Raw genomic sequence first — 27944 nt, 5'->3', positions numbered from 1 at the left:
TTGCTAAGAGGTTCACTATTAGTACTCCGGTTTTTATAAATTATTGTAACTCTTATTCATTCTGAAACTTTTGCGCAAAATACAAAACGGAAATTTTGGCCAGGGCTGTAATATATTTGGCTTAATGTCTATTACACTATTCAAAGCTAAATAATTGATTTTTTCATTGCCACTTCGATGACAAATTTGGAAAAAATGTAACTTAGTAAAATAAACTCAAAATTACTTTTGTTATGATATGTCAAAAAAGAGTCTAGAACATTTAAATCATTTTAACATATCTCGTGTTAAAAGAGAGATATAAGGTTATGCCAATTTTGGCGAAAATTAAGAATGGTCTTGTAGCTCACGTAGATAAAACCATGAAAGATACCACCCTGTATATATTTCCACAACCTACCACAAATGCTTTGAAAGGATACTACTACAGTTGCCCCAACTAGACACCCTTATGTCAATAACACTCTTTCTGTCATAAATTTTCCCTTTTTTTGCCTTTGAGAACTATATACTGTCCCTCCGCACAAACTCTCCCTAAGTGCTTAAAAAAAACTTTATTGCATACACAGAACCTTATAATAATATGCAAAATGTCGAAGTTGACCATTTTCGACCCATTGCCACCCCCGTAATCGTAATAGTCGGGACCATTTCTGTTTAACAGACGCAAAAGTTCCAATCTGCACAACAACACCAAAATCACCTCTGCGCCCAGCGATTGGACCGAATATTTGTTACACTGCTTGTTAGATTTTATATATTTATCAGCGTTACACAACCGACTTTTTAAACATTTAACATTTACATAAACATTAACTTCTACGTAAGTAATAATTAATTTAATATGCCTACGTACAGCCACATGAGTAAATTATTTTATTCAGCACTTGTATATAATGATACTATAATTTCTTTGGTTTTAAAGGAATATAAGTCACTAGTGAGTTATAAGTCATAAGTCACTAGTAAGTTATGACTTATAACCCACTAGTGACTTGAAATCATAAAAAGACAACTGTTTGGTTTATTTTTCTAGTTTTTATTAGAAACCCAATTTGAAATAGTAATAAATCAACAAATAACCTAACATGCTACAAACTTACAATCTACCTACTTATTAATATTAATTGCCAAATTTGATGCCAAAGGATTATTGGAATCATTTTGTGATTGTGGTAAATTTATAGAACAGGTTGTCCCTTTGCTTGTGCTTGCTTCAGGAGTCTGCACCCCTTGTATCTTTTTAGCAATATCAATTTTGCTGGACATTCAGGCCGAGTATGTATTCCATTTACGCTAAAACGTTATGTTAGAAATAACGTTTGTTAATAACGTGCCGTAAACAGCAGCTATTTTATGTTGTACGTAGGTACCTGTTATTTGCGCTCTACGTTGTATTTGTTGCATGTTTCATAATTCATAACCTAAAAGAACTCTTTTAGTTGTATGTGTTTTTGTCTATTGAGTCGGGTATTTATAATAATTCTGCATTATTATTATTAAATAATATGTCGGTGAAATACATTCTCAAAGTTTTTTCTAAATATCTGGGGTTCTAATCAATATTTTGGAATAAAACAACATGCAAAATTACTTCTTACAAAAAAACAGATGTTTCATTAGTGATTTCGTGTTTGGGGATTGCTACCCTTATTTTTTATTTCAAAAAAACTATATTTTTCAAACATTTTTTATATATAAAAAATTCATATTTGTTAAAAAAAAATAAAAATATAACTTATGTAAACAAATTGGCAAAATTAAGTTCTCGAACAACCCCCTAGTGAGCGAAAAATGTCTATACGATTAGAATTAACATTACAAAAGTTTTTACTTTTTCTCTAATCATACGAATAATTTGTTCTATTAGCCTCAAACAGATTTAAACGGATGCTAACTACCCCTCATGTTTACCCCCAAAAAGGGTATTTCTGTGACATCTCGGGTTCTAATCAATATTTTGGAATGAAACGAAATGGAAATTACTTCTTATAAAAAAAATGGATATTTCACAAATAATTTTTTCTATTGGTCTAAAACGGATTTAAACTGATGCAAACTACCCCTGATGAACCCTCAAAAACGGGTTCGGTAATTTCCATTTTGTTTCATTCCAAAATATTTATTAGAACCCGAGATATCACGGCTATACTGTTTTTGGGGGTGAATATCAGGGGTAGTTTGCATCTGTTTAAATCCGTTTTAGACCAAGAGAAAAAATTATTCGTATGATTATATAAAAAGTAAAGACATTTTTCGCACACTAGGGGATTACTAGGGGGTTGTTCGCCCCTAAAATGAAAAATTATTTTTGTCAATTTGTTTACATACCTAAATCATATTTTTAATATTTTGAACCAATATGAATTTTTTATATATAAAAAATGTTTGAAAATATATTTAGTTTTCCTGAAATAAAAAATAAGGGTTGCAACCCCCAAACGCGGAATCACTTGTGAAACATTTTATTTTTTTAAAAGAAGTAATTTCCATTTTATTTCATTTCAAAATATTGAGATGTCACAGAAATACTGTTTTTGGGGGTGAACATGAGGCATCCGTTTAAATCTGTTTGCGGCTAATAGAACAAATTATTTGTATGATTAGAGAAAAAGTAAAAACTTTTTACTTTGCAATGTTAATTCTAATCGTACAGACATTTTTAGCACACTAAAAAGAGAACTTAATTTTGTCAATTTGTTTACATAAATCATATTTTTAATTTTTTTTTTTAACAAATATGAATTTTTTATATATGTACATATAAAAAATGTTTGAAAAATATTTTCTGAAATAAAAAATAAGGGTAGCAACCTCGAAACACGGAATCTAATGTAAAACATTTGTTTTTTTATAAGAAGCAATTTCCATTTTTTTTTTCATTCCAAAATATTGATTAGAACCCCAGATATTTAGAAAAAACTGTTTTGGGGGGCGAACTTTGAGGATCTATCACCCCCTAAATATGTTTTCCGCCGATAAAAAAAATATGTCATTTAATTTTTTATATTCTACAACCGAGTCTACAACATATATAAAAATATTGGAAATCGGAGAGTTCGGGTTGGGGTAGTTTCCTTGTTCATTTGATTTAACCTAACAATAATTTTAGGGTAAATATTTACCTAACTTACTTAAATTTTACAACTTAACTTCGATGTGCGTTTATTAAACCGGCAAGTAAATGTAAATTTAATAAGCCGTTCATTTTAACTAGACAAATAACACGTACGTTAAACTATAGCAACACCAAATTCTTTGCCTTTAAAAAACTCTGTTATAATTTAAGATAACGTGTTACAGACTATTTTATGTCGTACTTACCCGTTATTTACGAGTTTGCATTTGTTTCATATTTCATAACCTAAAAGACATCTGTTAGTTATATGTGTTTTTGTCTAATACTGACTCTTGTTTATAATAATTTTACATAATTATTATTAAAAATGTCGACACAAAAGCGTCTTCAAAAAAATAACAAAATTGCAATACGAGTATTTGCTAAAAATGGTCTTAATTCCTCAATAACGTGCACGTTATATCTTAACAATTAACGTTAACCTTAACGTTTAACCCTGAAATAACTGAAATAATGAAATAAAATTGTTATTATGATAAAATGGGATACATACTCGGCCTGAATGACTCTTCTATATAACCTTCCAACCACCATGGCGTTTGAGTGTTGTAATATCCCCTCCACCATTGGCCAAGAGAGTTGCAGATGTGCGACGCAAGCCATGCCATGTATATAAATTAGAATTTGTCAAGCCCAAAAATCGCGCAACAGCATTAGGGATTTTTGATAGCTTATTAATGCCAACACATTGATGTGTGCATTTTCCCTTCTGAAAATTGCAAAAGAACCTTTTATGCTGCACAATTTGGGGCCTTAGCTTAAAACATTTTCTAAATAATTCAATTGAATTAACACAAAATTCTTCATTTAACACAGCGAAGCTTCTTGGTTTGTTCGTTTTAGTATTTGAAATCATGTGGATATACTGCCCTTTGTCCTCTATATTGTCTATGCTTAGATGGGTCAATTCCTCGCAACGGCAAGCGCCAAAAACTCCTAATATCAACGTCACCTAAAAGCAACAAGTTTAATAAATATAACTCAGTTTAAACTATTCAGTGGAACTTATCTTATTCATAAGATGACCTTCGTCTAAGGCTTCACGCAAAAATTGTTCGATTTGTTCTCTTTCTAAGACCTTGGATTTTTTTGGTTAAAAATGTTTGTGCTTAGACTTTAGAAATGCCACTAGTCTTCCAAATTTAGAAATTTCAATGTTCTTGTATACTCTCAAAGTTGACTTCAACATGGAATTTTTAGTCCACAATGTGGATGGAGCTAATTTCTCACTTAAATTGAAAAAATAAGCCAGCAAGACATCTTCATTTACGCCTTTCACCCCTTCTTTGATTTTCGAATCTTGAAATTCCTCAAGTTCTTTTTGTTCATAGATTTTGATTTCTCCGGAATAATGCCTGCAGTAGCCGCATTAGCTTTTTTTAAAATTTCAGATGGAATTTACAGTTTGCATTTTTTCAGTCTTGGTTTTAGAATTTCAACGTGATTTCAACTCAAAAAATTTTGTTTGGTTACTGACTACCCTTGGTTTCAGATATAATTAGGTTAACACTGTGTATGGCACTCGTGTGTTACGTCATATAAGTCACTTGGTAAAATTATCATTCAAGTTGTCATTGTCAGAAAAAGTAATTTAATGAAATGAATGTATTTTTAAATATTACAAAGAATGCGAGTGTCATGATTTTTATAGCTCACTAGTGGGTTATAAATCATAACTCGCTAGTGACTTATGACTTATTACTCACTAGTGACTTATAGGCCACATTATTCCTCTAAAACCAAAGAAATTATACATAGTATCATTATATACAAGTGTTGGATAAATAACTATATTTATTCATATGCCTACAGCTGTAATGAAATTGTACACATATACGCACAAGACAATTGGCGAATAGGAAAATAGTAAAAAGAAATACTCACAGCTTCATATCTACATGCATGTTTAACATAATTATAATTTTAAAATTAACTTGTCGGTATATAAATGGTTTCTATTAAAGGCAACATTTGGTGTGAAAAAATCGTTATTCCGTATTATTTCTAAAAACACAGCGTAACAATGCTGCTATACTAACATAAACTCTTAAGTTTATACATACATTTGTATTAATGGAATATTTCACTATTTCAACCACTTAAAATTGTAGTATAGACGATCTACAATGATCTCAGAATGTATAACATTAATTATAAGCTAACATAAATAAAAATGCTACGCAAAGAGAAAATCTGTGTTGGTTTATATCTTTTAAACAAGTTGACCGAACCAATTGAAATGAGATAATCCTGGAGCGAAGATTCAGATGTACCATCAATATTTTTTAGCAGTACTTCTACGCCACTGAAATTTTTGCAAAAGTGCACTTTTTGAAAGAGCAGGGTGAATTACATGAAAAGGTATCCCTTATTTATTTTCAACAGTACGGACCGTTTTCAAAAAAATTCAAAGTGTGATTTCAAAGCCCTTGACGTAGGTACACACATAGCAATAAAATTTGATTACAGATTACAAGTTTGACTATGACTTTTTTGTTTTAATAAATGATTTATTAATATATCCAGAAAAGTACAGTACATACGATATTTGTTGAGATAGAATTCCAAGGAGATCCCTGCGTCTCTTTCTTAGAAGTAACCGCATTCGACACTCGAGGTAGAAAGACATTGGCGGCGTGGCGTTCACCGTTCATCTGATTGAAATGATATGGGCTCAAGTTAAAAACAACGTAGCAATGAAAAATGTTTTATTTAAATTTTATCTCGACATATATCGTACGGACTGTCCTTTAATTTTACAAAAATATATGTGAATTCTCTATCGTATGTTCTTATACAAAAGTACATTCTTTTTTTTCCATGAATAAAAATACTTTTACTTTCTGTTCAAATAAATTTATTAGATGCTTTCCAATAGTATGGAAATTGCTTCTGAAATGTTATTCTACAGTTCCACTTTTTAAATACTTCAAATTTACATAATTGGAACATCAGTGAAAGAACATATAAGCATTTAAATATTTTTCAAGTATTTGTTTTTATTATTGAGATAAAAGCAATAAAATAATCCATGAACGGGTAAAGTCACTCTAGATTTTTGGAAAAATGGTTTAAACACTTTAAACAAAGCTTTATTATATGGAAAATGTAAGAAAAACCCGAGTTTTTTCGAGGTGCAGCACAACCACTGGCAGCGCACTGGAGAAGTGCTTATTGTAACTCGTGAGAAGACGCGCGATAGTTAGCTATTATACAGAGTAATTCAGTCATATTTCAGTCAATTTTCACCACGTATTCGGAAGGCCCAATAAAGACAGAAAAACGAAAAAAAAATCACTCAACCTTTTAAAAAATAAACAAAGATTGAAGCGAAACAACTGATTTCCCCAGTCAGTCGTCTTGAACTTTGCGATTAATTTCAAAATGCAGTGGATCCAAACTTTATTAACAAAGTGCTATGGACGGATGAGTGAGTTTTTTTAGCCGTACTGTCATTTTAAGTAGGTGGGTACATGACCGCTCGTTGAAAATCAATAAGTCACTCAAAAAGGTATACGTACTACAAACTGAATTAATTGAACATGATACTAAAAACTCATATTCAATTATAAAACAGTGAAAATGTTAACAATATTATAAATACTAAATAACCTAACTTTCGAAAACAATTATTATCCTTATACAATTGTTTTTATTAACAAATAAATAATACCTGTAAATATTTAAAATTAAAAATAGTACCTGATGTGTCAAGGTAAAAAGGTCAGTTTTTGTCGTTCACCATTAAAATCAAAGTAAAAACTGGGTTAGTGACAGAACACGGTAGCTCAAGATTCACTCTCGATAAACCTTTTCTTTTACTCATTTTTTCCTATCTTCCTTTAAAATTAATGACATTATGACTGAATCACCCTGCAGAGGCTAGATTGAGTCTCAGATCAAGCGGATGAAGTGGATGAAGAAAATATCAATACAGAAGGCATCGCTGATTGATATGTAAGAATGTCAGAACTGAGCGGCAGGACATAGGCATACGCATTATATGTTAAAAAGCAACAAATTAAATTTTCTACATTACACCACCATAAACACGAACAAATAGGAATTAATTATGCAACATCCACACGATAACAAAGACAACAGTATACTAACGTGACGTGAACGCGAAAACATTCTGAGTCAGCTGCTCACGCATGTTTCGGTTGACCCGCTTGGCACGCCATTGAATTGCGGCTCTGTCTGATAGCACTACGTATAACGAATATCTTATGCGGAACGGCAAAATAAAAATTTTTACAGGGGTCCACAGTAACATAATTTGGTGAACATCGTATGGGTTTTTCGATTGATTAACAATTTAATGCAAAATTTGTCGCCTCCTTTCGATATATGTTTTTTGAATGTTCATTAAATCAACAATTTATTAATATTTTAAATATATAAATAAATTTTATAAAAAGGTGCGTTTTGTTGCATCAATCTCGGATTTATTGGATTCTTTAGAATGACATTTATCAATAAAACGATTCGAATCAAATCTGATATTAGACAGATGCCGAATATCAACGGGCCAATGCTACACCAGCTACCTAAGTAACCTCACAAATTTGATCTCCCCACCACTTAATTCTAATAATTCCGTCTCAAACCACAGAAGCAAAAGTTGCAACCGGATTCGGAATATCCTTGCAATAAAACGCCCATTCTGCATAATTCAATTCCGGAATCAATCCAACAAAACGCACCTAAAGTGTCGTTGCTTGTCATCACCTACAGCAGCCATTTTGAATCCAAATGGTCTGAAAAAATTATCTTCTATCGATTTTTCCTTAAAAACTCCGGAAAATAGGTGGTGTGTGAGGGTGCAGAAGGAAACGAGCAAAAATACTCTGAAATATGTAAAAAAAACCCTCTTAGGAAGATATAAACAAAAACAGACTTTTGTAAGAATGAGAAGAGAATACAACTTCTAGATAATGTGACATATACATACATACTGGCCCTACAAAATATGTAATATTTTGTTTAGGATTTTTTAAATTGTTTCGCTTGTATCTGCTTGGCCTATTTGATTTTAAAATAATAATTATTATCCTGTTGTTAACTCTGATTACTAATTAAAGCTATAAACATATAAAGGAATAATAGCTTTGACAATGGAAATTATAACAAAATATGTTAATTTAGTATTATGTTGTAAATTACTAATGTATATTTACCAAACAAACTGGCTATGTTGCAAATGGGATGAATTTTATAAAGTGGTATGAAATCTAATATTATCCTTTGAACAAACATGCACCACATTGAAATATCGAATAATAAGGATGGAAGGTGCACGTAAAACATATCAAATTATAGTACAGTATTGTTGCAGGAGGTCTTGTCATGTGTTTTACTGCTTGTTTGCTGCTCTAAATAATACAATTTGTTTCGGTCTGCAGGTAATGGTGGATATTATTTTGTTAGTTGTGTTCCTAAAATATTGGATGTAGAACGATCTATGTACTTTATAAATGATATGATAAATATGACGTCCGGAGTCTGATTATAATATCAGTTTCTTAAGTGAATGGACAAGTTTTCTAAATGGATAAATATGAACATATAAATAAAGTTCTTTAGTTTTTTTGCTTACTGAATATTTTTCCAAACTACAATAAATAATTTTACAATTCAGAGTAAATGTTAGAAAACTGTTTATATTTACTAATATTACTATAAATTAATAAAAACTTATTTTCATTTGTCAATAATTTCAATTTTTTTTTAATTTTTAAATTTTGCGAGGTTAAAAATATTTTTTAAGCATATATGACTTACTAGTAATGTAATCTAATTGAAAGATGCCCGACATAAAATTTCCAAAAGAACAATAAAATTTTAAAGTATCTATAAAGAAATTGTGGCAAAATTTTGGTGAATATAAATATTCATAAAGTTTCCAGTCTGTATTTTTAGTCTTTATCAACTTATATACCTAGGCTATGCGCATAGTTTTTAAAAAAAATTGCAGATGGATCAGTAACAAATTATCAATGAACATGGACTCTACTAGTTGTAATAATTTTATTAATTTAACAGATCTGAATTGTAAAAATATTTCATTTATTTACAAATTTAATTTAATAGCCCACAATTGCAGTAGATATTAAAACATTTTTCTCAGGAACTATACATTTTAGCCTATTAACGATTTATGGTAATATAAGTAGATTATTCCTATATTTCAATTACTTCACTCCCGCAGTGTTTCAACAGTTTCTAGCCCAGGCTCCCTAAAGTAGTCTTTTAACATATCAACTGACAGAAAACGTGTAGGTCGAGCTCCTACAAATGGCTATGTGTATTATACACAACAGAGTTGGATTCAAAATTTTCTGTATCTTTATTTTACAATATTTTTATTTTGAAAGTATGATATTTTTGACACCAGTTTCTTAATGAAAATTCTTTAATCTCTCATCCTCTATTACCCCTTTAAAGGAATGCACTTATTTCAGAAATATCCTGTATAATAGTTTAAAAAATAAATTAATTTTTCCTTCCCCTGAGGATTCATCCACCTTTTCTTTCGAGGACAACGTTCACAGTTTGTCCTTTCAAGGAATGAAAGACAAACAAGTAAATTTATGTTACCTCAGAATATAAATAAATGTACTCATTTAGTAACAAGCACTTTATACAGGGTGGCCAAAAGAAAACAAAACAGAGTCATTTTCAAGAACTGCGCCAAGATTGTAGAAAAACGCTCAGACTCGTCGATTTTAGATTAAAGGGGGACATTATTTGCTGGTATTATTGACTATGCCACTTTCAACCCCAAGTAAGGGTAAGCATCACCCCAAAATATTTAAATGGCATTGGGGGTTGAGTAATATTTCTTTTGAAAGCTCTTACAATTCTCTTTATAACAGACTTTGAATTTTATCATTCCGCCCAATACTAGTAACGGTAAAAATGTCAGTCATTCGAGTTAAGTACGCCAATGGTATAAATTTAGTATTTCTTGCGTTTTTTGGCGATTTGTTATCACTTTCGTAAAAAAAACACAATTGTAAAAAACAGAAATTAATGCTATACACACACAATGAACGTAAAATTAGTGGATTCCAAATTATTTTCTAGTATTATTTGAAAGCGTTGGTTATTAGTTTATTTAATTGTGTTTTTGAAAATTAAACACTATGGTTTATTCCATTGCGGAAGGGTAGATATCATTTCGCTTTATTTTATGAACAATAAATGTGCGAATAGAACTCAGCTATTTAATGAACAACATCAAGATCGACATGTCAGGATGTTCTAGAGTTAGTAAAAAAATTTCAAAAAACAGGGAACGTAGCCAATAAAAAACGAGAAATTGAAAAACCTATAGTTAACTAGCTTTTACCCGCGGCTTCGCTCGCAGAGTGATAGAAAATCTTTCGTAAAAAATATTTTTTTTAATAAAAAGTATCCTATGTTACTTCTAATACCTCCAAGAATATGTGTGCAAAGTTTCATGATGATCGATTAAGTAGTTTTCGCGTGAAAGCGTAACAAAAAAACTTACATTCACATTTATAATATTAGTAGGGATTAGTAGGGATTATTATTATTAATAGGCTTCGCTTGCAGGTAAATAAATATAGAAAATATTTCGTAAAAAATATATTTTTTTAATAAAAAAGTATCCTATGTTACTTCTAATACCTCCAAGAATATGTGTGCAAAGTTTCATGATGATCGATTAAGTAGTTTTCGCGTGAAAGCGTAACAAAAAAACTTACATTCACATTTATAATATTAGTAGGGATTAGTAGGGATTATTATTATTAGTAGGCTTCGCTCGCGGGTAAATAAATATAGAAAATATTTCGTAAAAAAATATTTTTTTTAATAAAAAGTATCCTATGTTACTTCTAATATCTCCAAAAATATGTGTACGAAGTTTCATGATGATCGGTTAAGTAGTTTTCGCGTGAAAGCGTAACAAACAAACTTACATTCACATTTATAATATTAGTAGGGATGAAGCTAGTGAAGTTGCAGTTTTGGGACAAGTTCATCTTGATCCTGCATTAAGTACGAGGCAGCTGGCATCTGTGTCTGGGATCAATCAAACTAACATACAAACCATTTTGAAGAAGAATAAATTCCATCCATACAAAATACATTTAGTCCAGGAACTTCATGAGGATGATTATGACCGCCGTTTGCAATTTTGCGAAATAATGAGTGAGCGAGCAGGGAACGATCCACAGTTCCTTTTTAACATCTGTTTTTCTGATGAATGCAGTTTTTTCTTGAACGGGACGGTAAATCGTCACAATTGCCGCTATTGGTCCGATTCAAACCCAAGAGTTTTTCACGAGGTGCATACACAGCAACCGGAAAAATTAAATGTATGGGCTGGAATTTTCGGTGACCGGCTGGTGGGTCCTTTTTTTCTACCTGGTAATTTGACTGGCCAAATGTATTTGCAATTACTGGAAGACGCTATTGACCCTGCCTTGACTGATATTATTGAAAATGTTCCAGAGTATGATGAAGATCATTTGATTTTTCAACAGGACGGTGCTCCTCCGCATTATGCGTTAATTGTCCGTCAGTATTTGGACCAACGTTTTCTACGGAATTGGATTGGGAGAAGAGGCAGCATTGAGTGGCCTCCACGATCACCGGATTTAGCGCCCCTTGATTTCTTTTTGTTTAGATACCTAAAAAGTAAAATCTATGAAACACAGCCAGCGTCGCTGGAAGATTTGCGTCAAAGAATCGTTGACGAATGCCGTCGAATCACTCCGGAAATGCTTCGGAATGTGCGCGAACGTTTCGAACAAAATCTTTATTCTTTTATGGAAGCGGGCGGTCATCAGTTTGAACATTTAATCAACTAAGTAGTAAGTAAGCAACTAAACATAATTTAAATTTTAGAATGTAAATTTTTTTTCAAAGTATAGGGCGGAATTATAAAATTTAAAGTCTGTTGTAAAGAGAATTGTAAGAGCTTTCAAAAGAAATATTAGTCAACCCCCAATGTCATTTAAATATTTTGGGATGATGCTTAACTTTTCTAGGGAGGTGAAAGTGGCGGAGTCAAAAATACCAGCAAAGAATGTCCCCCTTTAATCTAAAATCGACGGATCTGAGCGTTTTTCTACAATCTTATCGCAGTTCCTAAAATGGTTCTGTTTCGTTTTCATTTGGCCACCCTGTATATTATGGCATAATAATAATAATATCTCACGCCGTAATGTCGCCAGCACAGCATATTTTTAAATCGCTATTAACTTCCCTCGGGGACAAAAGGCCGTTTGAAATGAGCCAATAAAAGACAACAGTGGGAGAAACAATATGTCGTTATTGTTACAGATCGGAGCCGTGAAGATAATGATACTAATTTAATATCCGGAACTTGTATAAGGCCAAAAACGTTTTTAATACTCGCTTCAGGGTGGAGTTTACAGGTATAATAAAGTTGCGCCTTGTTATAACCGTAAATGTGACACTGTAAGATTTTAAAGGAATATATAACCGTTAAAAAACCTATAAAACGAGAAGTATTCTAATCGGGAGAGTACATAAGTTACTAAAGTACCCTACTGTGCGCGTATTAAGGTCACTGGTAAAGTGCACGTTTTCACTCATTCACGCAATAATGTATCAATTACTGTTCACATCCGATTGAATGGAAATTTTACTCTGTTAATATTAATACAGCTAACATTTTGTGTGGAAACTATCAGTTTTAGTTCAAATATTATCAGTAACTTGGTTTATGTCATCTATTCCCAATATCTCTTTATATAAAGGGATTTAAAAAAAATTTGAACTTTCAAATCAATTCCCTAATTTTTTAGTGTCCTTTTTAAAATAAGTAGAATGTCGACGATAGGGATATGGAATATGCACTGATTAGGACCAAAATTCTAATATTTCATAGCAGCTAAGAAAAATCAGTTACTGTTTTTAGGATCCAGTGTTACATGACACAAAGCTATATAATGTGATAACTAATTTTTCTTAAAAATAATATTTTTGAAGAATAGTGAAAAAAAACCTTGAATGACATCATCATAGTTACAATTAAATGAAAGAGGAGAAAGATCAGGAACCATAAAAGCTCGTAATAAAAAAAACTTAAACACACACAAGAACCGAAAGGCAAGGCTAAGGAAGTGCTAGACAAGTCTAGCGGTGATTAGGTACAAAGACCACGGCATAATAACATCCAAATCGTACTTTAAATCACAGGCACTAAGAGCATTAAAAGTACTAAATATTTTATTACAGTCTTTTGACCAATATCAAATGTACTTTTTTCAATGTTTTTCCAATAAACATCCTATTTTTTCAGGTGGTTGATAATATGGAAAAATATACTGTCACTTTTATTTAAAAAATTTGACTTAAAAAATTAAAATTGTTAGCAATCTCTTAATATAAAATTATAAATCTATTCATGTAAATGAATTGCTTACAAAATATAGGTAATCTGAACAACTTTTCAAAGTTACTCTACAAGCTTAAGTGGTATAAACTTGGGACATATAAAAAAATTAATTGGCAATACAATATAAACCTGTTTTTTTTAGTTTTTTTTATTCTTTACGCAATTTTTTTAAATAAGTTTATTAAAAATACTATTAAACTACAGTTTTAGAAATTTTTGTATAATTTAAGTCAACAAAACAACCAAATATTAAAATAAAAATATTTTGCTGTATATCTAAAAAGGGATTCTTTGTTTGTACTTTTAAATTAAATAGTTAGTCATTTATTATTAATATCAAGAAAATGTTTAATTGTTCACTGGTAAAATGCCAACTTGCAAAAATATCGTCTGTTTATCCACCAAATGGTGGATATATGTAAATAACAATTATTATTAATAACCAATAACAATCAATATCCTGAAAATTTTAATCAAAGTGTTTAACAATTATTTATTTATTTATTGATACACCGTCCTATAGGTGTAAAAACCTAACAACAGGAACAGGAGGGTAAAGAAAATACAAAATTACAGCAGAAACATTAAAAGAGTAAAAAACGAGAATGGATAAAAGTACAATAAAACAAAAACATGCTTAAAAGCTATTTTGTAGGTAATATACAAATAAAACATTATTAATAATTCAAAGCTGCAATTAAAAAAGGATAATATACAAACACATCAGCTAAAATATTTTGGTAGCGCTGGAATTAAAAATATCCAACCGATTGCCTAATAAATTACAATAATTACACATTGCGCAAATTGGAGAATATTTAAATATATTTGTACATGGTATAGATAAATAAAAAGTGTTTGTTTATATGTTTAATAAAAGTAAGACACAGTGGTACTGACGCCTTAAATCAAAACTTTTCAACGAATGTCGATCTAATAAGTCGGATTGTGAAAAGCCAAACGGGTGCAACAAAAGAAAAATATAAAGTTTTTAGCGTGTTTATTTCGACAAAATCTTTACTGTTTCTGCTTCAGATATTATTTTCTCAATATACGAATTAAAAGATAACTTATCATCAAAAATAACACCGAGATCGCAAAAAGTGTTAGATCGAGTTAAAGTAACACCGCTAAAATTATAGTCAAACGTTATTTTTGATGATTTTAAAGTGTAAGATATTGTTACACTTGTCAGCATTCACAGGAAGTCTATTCAATTTACACCAGTTGTCAATTTGAATCAAATTATTTTGAAGACGTATACAATCGTCGATGTTTTCAATGGTTGAGAATTGTTTCAGGTCATCAGCATAGAGAAGGTAATTAATATCTAAGCAATTAGTTATATCATTGATAAAAAATGTTGAACAGTAGGGGCCCAAGAACAGATCCTTGCGGGACGCCCGACGTGGCTAAGTAATCTACAGATGTACACCCTCTAAGTAGGACATACTGAAATCTATTTGACAAATAAGATTCAAATAATTGTAATAGGGAATTCGAGAGACAAAAATTGTTAAGCTTTGATGGTCAAGTTGTCAAGCCTTCGAAAAGTATGTGTAAATAACATATGTTTGCAATTATTTATCTATGGCAGCTATTTAAGTTAGAAGTTGTTGATCTACCTTTCATAAATCCATGCTGACAAACTGAAATTTTGCTAATAAGAGAAGTAAAACAAATTATGTCAGATAACAAAGGGAAATTACATGCACAATTAAAATTCAATAGGTAAATTAGAATAGTTTTCCAGACGGCTAATATTTTATGAACCTTTTTGTCAAAGACACTCTCACATAATGATCAAAATTACAAAAATTAATTTTCAAAATACCCAAATGAATAAAGAAAAAACTAATACTCTACCACAAATGAGTAACTTCAAACAATATGCTGAAAATACTTTGCTATGTTTGAATAAGAAGATGGACACATTTTAAAGGTTAATTAATTCAACCTTTTTGGACTAAAATGATCCAAATAACCTCCTGAAGTTGCTAAAACAATTACATTAGTCATTTATATTAGTTTTTCATATTTTTTTAATGGCTATTTGAAAAGATTTAATATGTTTGCATTTAACTAATCGAAAAATAACGCTTATGTGTAAAGGATAAATGCATGAAGAATTTAACAATCATTGTAGAAATAGTTACGTTATTAGGGTGCTCTCTACTTCACTCATACTTGAATATAAACCTCTGAAAGGGATGGTACTCGAAGTAGTAGGTACTATGCGGTAATTATTAATAAACGTTCACCCTTAGGTTATCTACGCGGTTTGAGAAAATATTTAGTGAAGTGGTAGCTTTAAAGCAATACCCATGTACCCATGTACAATACATAGTTTTAAATTCCGGAAAAAAGTTAAAAGCTGACAGTTTCAATCGAGTGGAGAAATACTTACAAAATAATTTTTCTAAAAGCTATTGTAATGAACAGTAACTCAATTAACGATTTTTTACATCTGTTTCATTCAGTTACAGCATTACATTACAACTGATGAAAACGCAAAAGAAAAATATTTTCCCAAACATCAATTTTTATTTTAGAGAACACTCTATAATAAAATTACAAAAGGCCTATTCACCTGGTAAATTTCACGGGTTATATGATCCCGTTATTGACGAGTAAACATAAAAAATGTTCGGTTACTGCTAAACGTATCGCTATATCTAGCAATGAGCTTTGGTAGTGGTCGCATCTATTTATAACTTGTTGCTTGGTCAATATCCAGATTAAATTTTTCAATCACGTATTATTTACTGCTCTTCATGTACGTTATATATTATCTGTCACAAACATACATATTACTTTTCTCGTGGGACATTCGTTAGTAAATTCAATGAACCTAATGCAGCGTGCATGTTTTCATATTCTTTAATAATTTGTAACATTAATTAGAATTGGAAATATTAATTTTAAAAGCAGTTATGATATTGTAGCAAATAATAAATTTTTATACTTCAGTTTTTAGTAACAGATAAACCAGATTGATCTTTCCTAATAATATTTATCACTTAAATATTATCACTAATGTAAATAAATATGTTTTGATACTAGCATACAATGAAGAGATTGTTATTTTCCAAATAAATTTATCTCAAAAACTACAACAGATGAAAATATGGAACCAATGCAGATCTTTGACGAATATTTCAGAGAATATTATAGATATTTTTCAGATTTTTACATGATTTTCAATGGTCTAAAAAAATTGAAAATAATTTTGATATTTTTTCCAATTTCTAATATTCTTACATTAACCAAAAAAATTCTAGATATTCTTTAGAGAATATGTACTTTTACTACAACAAAGCTCATTAAAATCCGAAAGACGCTTTTTAAGTAATAAAATAAAAACCTTATTTTTACTAGTACCTCTACCTCATTTCTATAATAACTTACATACACATTTTAGGGAAACATATACATTACTATTTCATTTTTTTATTTCACCTACTTTGGTATTAGTCTTGCTTTAATAGTACCTACAGATTCCTACAGATTAGTAGGTATGAAGCCCCACAAAATAAAAAAAAGTATCGGATCTGGTATTCAGACCCATGTATTTCCATATATTTTTTTCCGCTGAATCCGAATCTGCCTTCAGATTTGGCCCAACGGGTCTGAGTTTTCGGGAAAATTAAAAAAACAGGTGAAAATTCACAAAAAACGTAATTTACTATCGACGAAAGTTATAAAAAATCAAATTATTCTACTAGCTCACTAGACGTATGATTTTTCACTCGTTTAATTCCAATTTATCACCATAAGAGTCAGACAAGCTGGTCCAATTTTATTCAAAAACAGAAAATAGATTAAAAACGACATTTTCATGGCATAATTCGTGTTGCAGAGTTCTGGATCCATCTTTTTATCCACCCACCCATTTATGAATTCATACATCTTTCTATCATCCACCTGTACCACCTATAAAACCCACCCATCCACCCATCTATCCATCTACTTTTTGTACTGAGAGATGAGATAACAGCCTATAAGATTGAGAATGCAATAAAACTTGTAGAATACTCTACTTTCTAAATAAAAGAAAACGATATCTACAAATCATTCTTATTTTTGTTGCTATAACGTGTTCTTTTTTCTTCAAAGGATCTATGCAGAGTTACGCTTTCGTTTAGTCCCTCTATTTTTCGTTTCTCTTTTTAACAACCAACAAAAATCGACCATCGTGTTTTCAGCCCATCTTCCTTGATATCGCTATTCTATAATCTTCATATCCTGATGAAATCGTTCGCCTTGTTCTTCGCTATAATCTGCAAGATTTTGAGGAAACCATTCCAGATGTGAATGAAGGAAGTGCAACTTGTAGTTCATCAAACATCCCAAATCTTGGAAGTCTTTTATCATTTTCGATACAATTTCTTCGTATTTAGGACTCTTGTTGTTTCCAAAAAAAATTTTCGCCCTATATATATAGGGCGAAAATTTCCGAATACTTCTGAAGCGAAATTGAAAGAAGGTGTATTCGATGGACCTCAGATTCGGACATTGTTCAAGGATGCAACATTCATCACTACAATGAGTAGCGTTGAGAAGAGTGCTTAGACTAGTTTCAAAGCTGTAGCGACAAATTTTTTAGGAACCAAGAAGGGTCCTAAATACGAAGAAATTGTGTCAAAAATGATAAAAGATTTCCAAGATCTGGGACGTTTGATGAACTACAAGTTGCACTTTTTTCATTCACATCTGGATTGGTTTCCTCAAAATCTTGGATCTTGGCGAAGAACAAGGCGAACGCTTTTATCATGATATGAGAGTTATAGAACAGCGATATCAAGAAAGATGGGATGAAAACATGATGGCCGACTTTGTTGGTTGTTAAAAAGATAAACGAAAACTAGAGGGACTAAACGAAAGCTTAAACCTTTGCATAGATCCTTTGAAGAAAAGAGAACACATAGCAACAAAAATAACAATGATTTGTAGATATTGTTTTCTTTTGTTTAGAAAGTTTTATTGCACTCTCAATCTTCTAGGCTGTTATCACATCTCTCAGGACGAAAAGTAGATGGATAGATGGGTGGATGGGTGGGTTTTATAGGTGGTACAGGTGGATGAATAAATATGCGTATTCATGCATGAACAACTGGATAGAAAGATGTATAAATTCATAAATGGGTGGGTGGATAAAAAGATAGATCCAGAACTCTGCAACACGAATTATGCCATGAAAATGACGTTTTTAATATATTTTCTGTTTTTAAATGAAATTGGACTGAAATTGTCTGACTCTATGATGATAAATTGGAATTAAACGAGTGAAAAATCATACGTCTAGTGAGCTAGTAGAATAATTTGATTTTTTATAACTTTCGTCCATCGTAAATTACGTTTTTTGTGAATGTTGACCTGTTTTTTAAATTTTCCCGAAAACTCAGACCCGTTGAGCCAAATCTGAAGGCAGATTCGGATTCAGCGGAAAAACATACATGGAAATACATGGGTCTGAATACCAGATCCGGTACTTTTTTATTTTGTGGGGCTGTGTAATGATATCTTAGTAAACAATTATCATGTTTACTACAGTACATTCACAGTGCCTAGTAGACAGTTAACACCTTTGTCAGTAGAGCCTCCAGATATAGACCGGTTTCGATCTTATTAGTTTTCATTGGTATGCCACAGAAGGGAACACATTCGAAACATGTTAGCTAAATCATTCGTCGGTCATCTCAACCGGTCTATGTCTGGTTCTTTTACTAAGGGATGATTTTAATTATTTACTAGATATTGGGAATATAATTCAATGCTGGTTGGGACTTTAGTCCAGATAGTGGTCGTTCCCTAAAATTTTATTAATTTAAAATATTTATGATTATTAACATTTGTATAAATCTTTGTTTGTTTGTTGATGTGTGGATTACATTTTTTGGGCCACCTATCCTGTTGTATATCCGTATTGTGAATAAATACAATGCAAAAGTGCTTTCTTACTGAAACAGGATTTAAAAAGTTGAATAATGAGACTGAAACAAAAAAAATGTTGACGGTTTATCCTTCCTTCCGCTACGAGCTAGAACATTATAAATTCGTAAAATTTTTAATAAGCTATTGTATGTATAACAAAATACTGTATAAAATAAAACCTTTTAGTTTTATATAATTTTTTTTTTTAATTATTTTATGCTTACACTTCCTTTATTTTGGAAACGAAGGAAAATGCATTACTTAAAGGAATAACTTAAAATAATATCTTTTATTTAATGTAGGACTTCTAAGAGGTCTGAAATAAATTTTTTCCACGAGTATCTGTTACTGAAATCTTTCTTTGTTGCAGGCGAGGTTGGCAAAGAAATGTACATAGTAAACCGAGGTCGCCTTCAAGTAGTTGCAGATAATGGCAGGACGGTGCTGGCCACCCTTAAAGCGGGTAGTTATTTTGGAGAAATATCAATATTAAACATGGGCACGGCAGGTAAACACCTTGGTAAATATCAGCAGGCAGGCCCAACAAATTGGGGTTCCACTACTTCAACCTCTGCATGTCATATATGGCATGAAAATCCCCTGCCTGGCTTTTATTTGTCAAACCCCCTCGCTAAATTTGATCTATTAATTTAAAGGGAAAAGCCAAAAATCTCACAAGCCATCCATTCCATTCAATGATCAGTACAGATTTCCATATATGTTGGGTCTAACATATTTTATTAGATAAGAAATAAAAATAACTTCTACTTTGTTTTAAAAGAATTAAACTGATTCTAATAAATTCAAAAAGTTCACTAAAATCCTATCACATGAGAACAGGTTTTATTTGATACCAACTATTACAGTATACAAAAATATCTAATCTCGTAGACAAGATTCTTATCAAATGATGATGATGAAAAAACAAATTGGATTTACAATAAATTACATTTAAAATAAATAGTTTATGAGAATAAAGGGATTTTTGTAGGAACAGGGTGTCAGACGTGAACTGATCCCTTCATCCCTTCATAATGCATAAAGAAATTATTCAATTTTTAAACTCCTTAAAACTGCACTGCACTGGATTCCTTGACAGGCAATGATTTATTATTTTTCATCGAATATGATCCTACTACAGTAATTATTAATTTGCTAAAATAAAAATTGAAAATGATTTATCTAAATATTATTGATTGAAAAACACATTCCTAACATATTGAAATTATTTACGTATCTAATCTTTCAGGGAAATGTCTTTTAAACTTGTTATCCTGACATCACTTTTGATAAAGATTTTAGGTAGTTTTACATTTTGAGGAACGCTTTTTCAAGTGGAATTCTTCTTCACTTAAAAAGAAATCATCAAAATGCAGAAAAGTTAAGGTCTACCTATCGTGATACCTTTGTTAGTGATGCTAGAACAGTAAGAATAAAAGATGTTTCTTTGGAAGATTACATTATTAATTGATCTCAATATGGCAGGTAAGTACGCGTTTTTCAATTAATATTAATTACAAATTACTTACTAGATACTGCTGATATAATGCAACCTTGTTTATAATGTCAGATATCTTTTGTATATATTTTTGGCATCAAAGAATAAGTGATAGGAATGTATGATTCTTTTTTAAATTTAAATGAATTAGTTTAATATCTTCAAAATAAAGTAAAAGTACCTATATGGTTAATAAACATATAGAATTTCATTGGTTTGGTGATATGAACAGAAAGATATTTTTTATATTTAAAAATACTCTTTATCAATGTCTAAGTAATTTTTACACAACTGAATTATAATAAAAAAAAAATGTTTGTGAGATTTTTTTAAATCTAAAATTTATATAAAATAACATTAAGATAAAATATATGATACAGAAATTAATAAACATTTCTAAATATTAACTCACAGGTATAACTTAATACATTATTCATAAAACAAATAATTAAGGCTAGATACATAATGCTTGACAAAAACTTGTTGTGATAAGTATAATTCGTGTGTGTGTCCCCAGCTGCAAAGAGCATGTATTACATGTGTTTTATTAAAAAATAAGTATTACCTATATATTTTCCTTTTGACAAGACCCATTAAAATCTCGTGGATATACCCATATTTTATTCAACTTCATTCTGATAAAATATATCCGATTGATTCGTTGCATAAGAAGATACAGAAACAATTTATGTAGTAAGAAATAAGTTTGTAACTGTATAAATTTATTATATGTATGACGTTCTTTTCAAATTATGCTTTTAAAAAACAATAATATCAAAATATACGCGAATTTCTAAAACTTAATCTAACTCTGTTTTTACTACAAATATTTACGTCATGTTAAGGAATATTTTTAATTATTGTACGTAGTGTTACGTTTATATTTTTCACAAGATAATACAGGCCATACATAATAAAATAAGTCATCCTTGTTTGTTATTTTGTATTGTCCACCTTAAAATTAGTAGCAAAAATGTGTACATTTTTATTCGTTTATAGACAACTTAGCAGCATGTTTGTATTGAAAATAAACCCCTAAAATTTCAGTGTCTTTCATTAAAAATTTGCAAAACATTTTTAATTTAGATTTAGATTTTGATATATACAAGGTCAGTCAGGTTATATGTACACTCGACGTAAGATAAAAGTTTCCAACCTAAAAGGCATACTACTTTTATAGGGACGAGCCGGTGGACTATTAATAGGAATTTTGGGAGGCATCAATAATTAGGGGCGTGTCATATATTTTTTTGTGTAGGCACGCGTGTAACGACACATAACAAAAAATTGCAGGCCTGAACTATATGCATTATAAATAGAGAAGAGTATACAGGTTTTGAAATTATTTTGTCTTGCCACATTATTTTTCTTGTCCCTGAGAAAATTAATATTTTGAAATAAGAATTTGTGTCATATTCTGCAGAAAATAGTTAGGTAAACTACAGTTTTATTATAACTTAGTTTCGGGAGGAAAGGGAAATATTTTAAGGACGTGTTAACGTGTTAATCAACGATTAAAAATGTGGCTAACGTTTCCGAGCTGCAGGGTTTTCAAAATTAAAAAAAAAATCAAATTTTTAATCTTCTTAAATCCGTTCAATCTAACTATTCATAAATAGCTAGTAGACGTTTCGCAAGATTTTTTAACTAGTCTAACTAATCGATTTTTCTATTGTAATGTAAATGCAACTCTTTTAATAGAAACAAGATAATAAAAAATGCATACGAGGTCTGCTATAAGAGTTTGCCGATTTAGTCCCATTTTCAAAATGCCAATCTACCAGGAAAACATTTTTGTACAAAACTCGTAAAATGTCAGATGTGACGGTAACTTATTGCCACACGAGTTTATTGGGAACGCCCCATATAGACAAGCGGTTAAGCCGTCATATTTCAAACAAAATACGATTCAGATTGGAAACCTTTATCTTGCGTCGAGTGTACATATATCATGTTTTAAATAGCACCAGCGCATTCGCCATTTTATACGTCATCATTAGGATTCCAATAATAATCGCGAATATGCAACAAATTATTTATACAGAGTGATTAATACACAGTATTACTTGTAAATATTTACCACAGTACCTAGAAATAAAATAGAAATAAAAGGAAGTTGTTAATTAAAACAATATAAATTACTGCTGCTGTGATTGAATTTAGGCTACACATAGAAATGTCTGGGTATCTACAAGGTGTCCCAGAATATGTGGACAATCTCTCGAATTTATACAGGGGACGTTAAAATAACATGACAAGTAGGTACCTATAAAAAATTTCCCTAGAGTGTCCCCCCCCCCCCCCGGAGATACAAGCTCCTAAAGGACGCCCCCCTGGAAGTAGGTAAAAAAATGTAAATAATAATGAAAATTTCATCGGTTTATTTGTCTTTACGAATTTAATAAAAATCATATTAAACAGAAATAGTTTTTTCTCGAATACAGTTCATTTTATCGATATCAGCCAGAAGTGCTTTTTAGTATAAGCTTCAAGCAATCTAAAAATATGTTTGTGCCTTTATCGTAAAAGGTATAAAAAAAATTGACATTATTGTGCTACAGCTAGTCCGTCCCTGACAAACCAAATAAGCCAATTGTTTTCATTGGTCAATTTTTAAGGAGTCTTATTTGTTGTCCATCGTATTAAAAAATAATTAAATTACACAACGTATTTTAAAAGTTATTAAAAAAAAGTGCATTTTCAGTTGCGTCTTTTCGGGACCTGTATCCCCGTAGGGGGTACGTTCTAGGGAAAATTTTTATAGGGACTTGTCATATTATTTTAACGTCCCCTTTATAAATCCGAGAGATTGCCCACAAATTCTGGAACACCCTGTATATCACATAAACACTAGGTACAGTGCATCTGTATGTTATACTCGCCATCTATTAATTATATAAACTCATTAGATATGTCATGTTTACAGAGCAACTGTATTATTACACTTGCGAAAAACATTACTTACTTTGCAAATAAAGAATAAATAAATCAAGGTGCGAAACCACTGTTGGCAGAAATATTGTTTGCAAATAAAATATTTTCATTAAGATCTACTGTCTTATTTCACATTGATACGATGAAAACTTTTTGAAACGGCTGACAACATACTGTCATATAGTCTCTATTTAAGTATAATTTTTGGTGCATGCCTATTTGGAAACCGTTTTAGTTAAAGATGTGCAGCGAACTGGCAGTTTTCATAAGTGTTTGCATACGTTATCACCATGCCCTTTAATTCATCTATTAAATGTTTATTTGCACTTATAGAAAACACACTTAAAAATAATAAATTAGAAACATAAATTGCTGCACTGAAACATTTGTTCATTAATAATTATCACAATAAAAGTTTCGCAATGAAAACTAAACTGGAACTGATAATAATGAAAAAAATTAGATGACGCACCATTTACAGGCAGAATTATTCACCTTCCTTTATGTAGTATGTAAATCAGGGACGATTCCAGAGGTTCTCAATAAGTTTACTATATTTACTATTAAAAAATCTTATCTAAGTTGTAAACATCTTAAATCGAAATTTAGTTAAAGAACAAGTCAAAACATCAGGTACTAAATTGATTGTGAGTCAACAGTTGGTTCTTCATTTTAGTGCGAAATATTTGATAAATATGACTAAAACCATTATTATTAGACACAGATACATACATGTCTACCTTTATATTTCCAAAATATTTCCAAAATTAAAACATTTTTCCATGAAATTTTCATTTTTGAGATAAAGGTTGTTAAAGTTTTCAAAAAGGTGTTATACTTAAGTATTTTCAGCATAAATGGATATATTGAATAAAATAACATTCAGTGTGAAAAAATTTAATCTCAATTCAAACTAGTAGTGTAGATATGAGATGTGCGGGTTACATTATCAAATTATGGCATGGGGCTAGAAAAATAATAATAATAATTTTTTCGACCCTTTTGATAACTGATCTTTTGACTTTTTTGCTTGACTTTCATATAAAGATGCATATAAAACTGTGTACACACACAAGTTTCGTGTCAGTATTTTCATTTTAGAAGTTATGACATTTTTGTTTTACTTTATACCATGTATCTTGAAAATAAGGGCATCAAGGAGCAACTATTCATGTAATACATTATTCTTAAGATTGAAAAATAAAAAGGCTTTTTGGTTTTTGCCATGTGGTTCTGTTACGCCCTGTATATTTCTTACGAAAAACGGTGTGAAACATTGAAAAAAGTATTTTGTGAGAATACTTTATTAAAGAGTAGCCGCATTACTTTCTTTATTTGTTATTAATAACGAGCGTTCAAATAAAAACGTGGTCGAAGTTGGCTCTGACACATTGGACGTAGGGCGTAGCTTATAGTGACCAACTTAACTTCATTTCTCAACGAGCTGTATAGCAGCTGTCAGTTTCAATAACATTAATGACTATATAACTTTATTTTAAAGAATAATCCTGATAACAATAACAAACAATTAAAGGAGCTGCGGAAAGTGTCCCCCTCCTTGTTATAACAATAAATTAAAGCAGCTGCTGAAAGTGTCCCCCTCCTTGTTCCAAGCACTTTTCACACCTGTTCCTCAAAGAATTAAAGACATTTTCTAAGATGCTCGGGGTATTGTTAATTTCACGAATCTTGTCTATAAGTCGAGCCTGCAGATGGTTTAAATCAGGAATAGGCAGTTCAAAAATAGTGTTTTTAAGGTAAGGCCACAAAAAGAAATCACACGGCGTAATATCACATGACCTCGGTGGAAATTCATGTTCAGCATTGAGACTTATTAGTCGATTTTGGAAAACTTCCCTCAACATATTCATCGTCTCGCCTGCCGTATGTGCCCTTGCGCCATCTTGTTGAAAGTAAAAGTTTGTAATTTCGTTTTCTTCCAGCTGGTTAACAAAAGGAGCGATAATTTCTTCTCTATACCTTTGCGCAGTAAGAGTACCATTAAAAAAAATAGGTCCATAAATCCTCCTTCGATTGAGAGCACACCAAACTCCAATTTTTTGAGCGTGTAGAGGGCCCTCGACAAAAAAGTTATCTGGTTTTTCAGAAGACCACATTCTCATATTCTGTGAGTTTACGTAACCACTTAAATGAAACCAGGCTTCATCAGAAAAAAAGGTGATATTATGAAGTTCACCGTAGTTGTTTAAAAACCATTCACAAAATACAGCCCGTCGCGGAAAATCAACTTCATGAAGTTCTTGCTGACAAGTTAAACGATAGGAGAACAAACGCAAATCTTTTTTTAACACTGTGTGGCAGGTACCGACTGATACTCCCACCATTTGTGATAAAACACGTACAGAAGTTCTTGGCGCATTTTCCATTATTTGTTGGACATTTTCTTTTAATTCTTCAGTCCGCTTTTTAGGTCGGCCGCTTCCTTCTTTTCTTGTTACACTGCCCGTTTCACGAAAAACATTAACACAACGCTGAACTGCACTTTGAAAAATTTTGTACTCAACAACGCCGGGAAATTGATTTTGAAATTCTATGAAACATTCCTCAATAGAATACTTCCATATTCCATCAATCTTGCGTCCATTTCTAAAGTAGGACTCTATGATAAACACTTTTTGTTCTTGAGAAAACACCATTTTAAACGCTTTTTAAAACGAAAATATTCAAATTGATAGCGGCGATATAGCGCTTTGACAGATGACGTTTAAGTTCATTTGCTATACGCTACGCCCTACGTCCAAATTTTCAAAACCAACTTGACCACGTTTTTATTTGAACACTCGTTATATCAACTATAATTTAAACTGGACGCCTATTGTAATTTCAAATCAATTCATCACAAAAATACAGATCAAAATTTACATGAAAATGTAATGATCAGGATATAATTTAACATAAATCGATATTTTCATATAGAAATCTCACACTGAATCTTCACCGCCTGCAATATGGAGCTCTATATGGATACTTTCCAGTAGATTTATTAAATCATAAAAAATGATCATTGCATGATATATTCGGAAAATGTTTCAGAGGGAAAGGGCGTTAACTGAATAATTAAACAAAATCGAGGGAGATTTATATCTTCTCCCAGTTAAATTTTACATTATTAACGTCCGCAGTAGTGTAAATTATTTACCACACTTAACTTCCTCCACCTCTACTAACGATACAATCTCGATAATTGGAACAAAACAATGCACAAGGTTGGGAAGTAACTAAGAATAATTGGCAAACAGGATAATACAAATCGTTTCCCAAGAAATCTGGCACAGATTTAAACCCCCTTCATAAAATAAGTAATCAAAGTATCTGCGTTAATTAAGGCCATTCTTATTAAGCTTTGATTCATTATAGTTACTGATACAGCGGTGGACAAAAAAAGGTTTCCGACCGCTTAATGGAGAATGAAAGTAATAAACTTGGCCATAAAAAGTTTAGATTAGAAACGTTTTGCTGTCCGCGGTACATTAAACGAAGACGTCTCGATGTTGGATGAAAAATATTTGGTCCCATGCTAATAAGAATTCGGCATCTAAATTTCCTATTGCAAAGTTCAAGACAATATATTTTTATGTTATAAATACAGTGATTCACAAATGGTGACCAAAAATGAATCCTCGTATTCTTTGGTGAATTTTAAAGGGAATCGTTCCTAAAAAATTTTATTTAGGATGCTTCGTTAAAAAATACAGGATGTTAAACTTCAAAAAATATTTTTAATTTTTTTAAATAATTTAAAAACTAGTGGGTGAAATAATTTGAAATTGGGGAAAATATATATATATACAGGGTGTTCCTAAATAAGTGTCGTAACGGAAAACAGTAAATTCCTCTTGAAAAAAGAAAAAATTTTTTCCTCTTCCATTTTTCTCTCCGGGCTTTCGTTTTCGAGATACACGGTGTCAAAACTTTAATTTTTATTTTAGTTTTTCGCCAATATCTTAGGAATCGTTTGAACTACAGGACTGAGCTTTTGTACACACATTACCACTATTAATAGCTACTTTTTCGCACCC

The 27944-nt window shown here is 31.0% G+C and overlaps 1 protein-coding gene across 1 annotated transcript in view; it reads left to right on the top strand.

The window, feature by feature from the left end:
• Nucleotides 1-27944, top strand: part of LOC108903760 (cyclic nucleotide-gated channel rod photoreceptor subunit alpha-like) — an 83978-nt gene that overhangs the window by 12997 nt on the left and 43037 nt on the right. The window contains exon 3 of the mRNA XM_023454190.1: nt 19843-19980. Within this exon, the coding sequence (XP_023309958.1) occupies nt 19843-19980 (138 nt within the window). The remainder of the gene's footprint in view (nt 1-19842; nt 19981-27944) is intronic.

The sequence above is a fragment of the Anoplophora glabripennis genome, unplaced genomic scaffold (genome assembly GCF_000390285.2).
Source record: "Anoplophora glabripennis isolate ALB-LARVAE unplaced genomic scaffold, Agla_2.0 scaffold154, whole genome shotgun sequence".
NCBI classification, from domain to species: domain Eukaryota; kingdom Metazoa; phylum Arthropoda; class Insecta; order Coleoptera; family Cerambycidae; genus Anoplophora; species Anoplophora glabripennis.
Note: the sequence above shows the minus strand (reverse complement) of the source record. Positions and strands in the feature narration are given on the sequence as shown.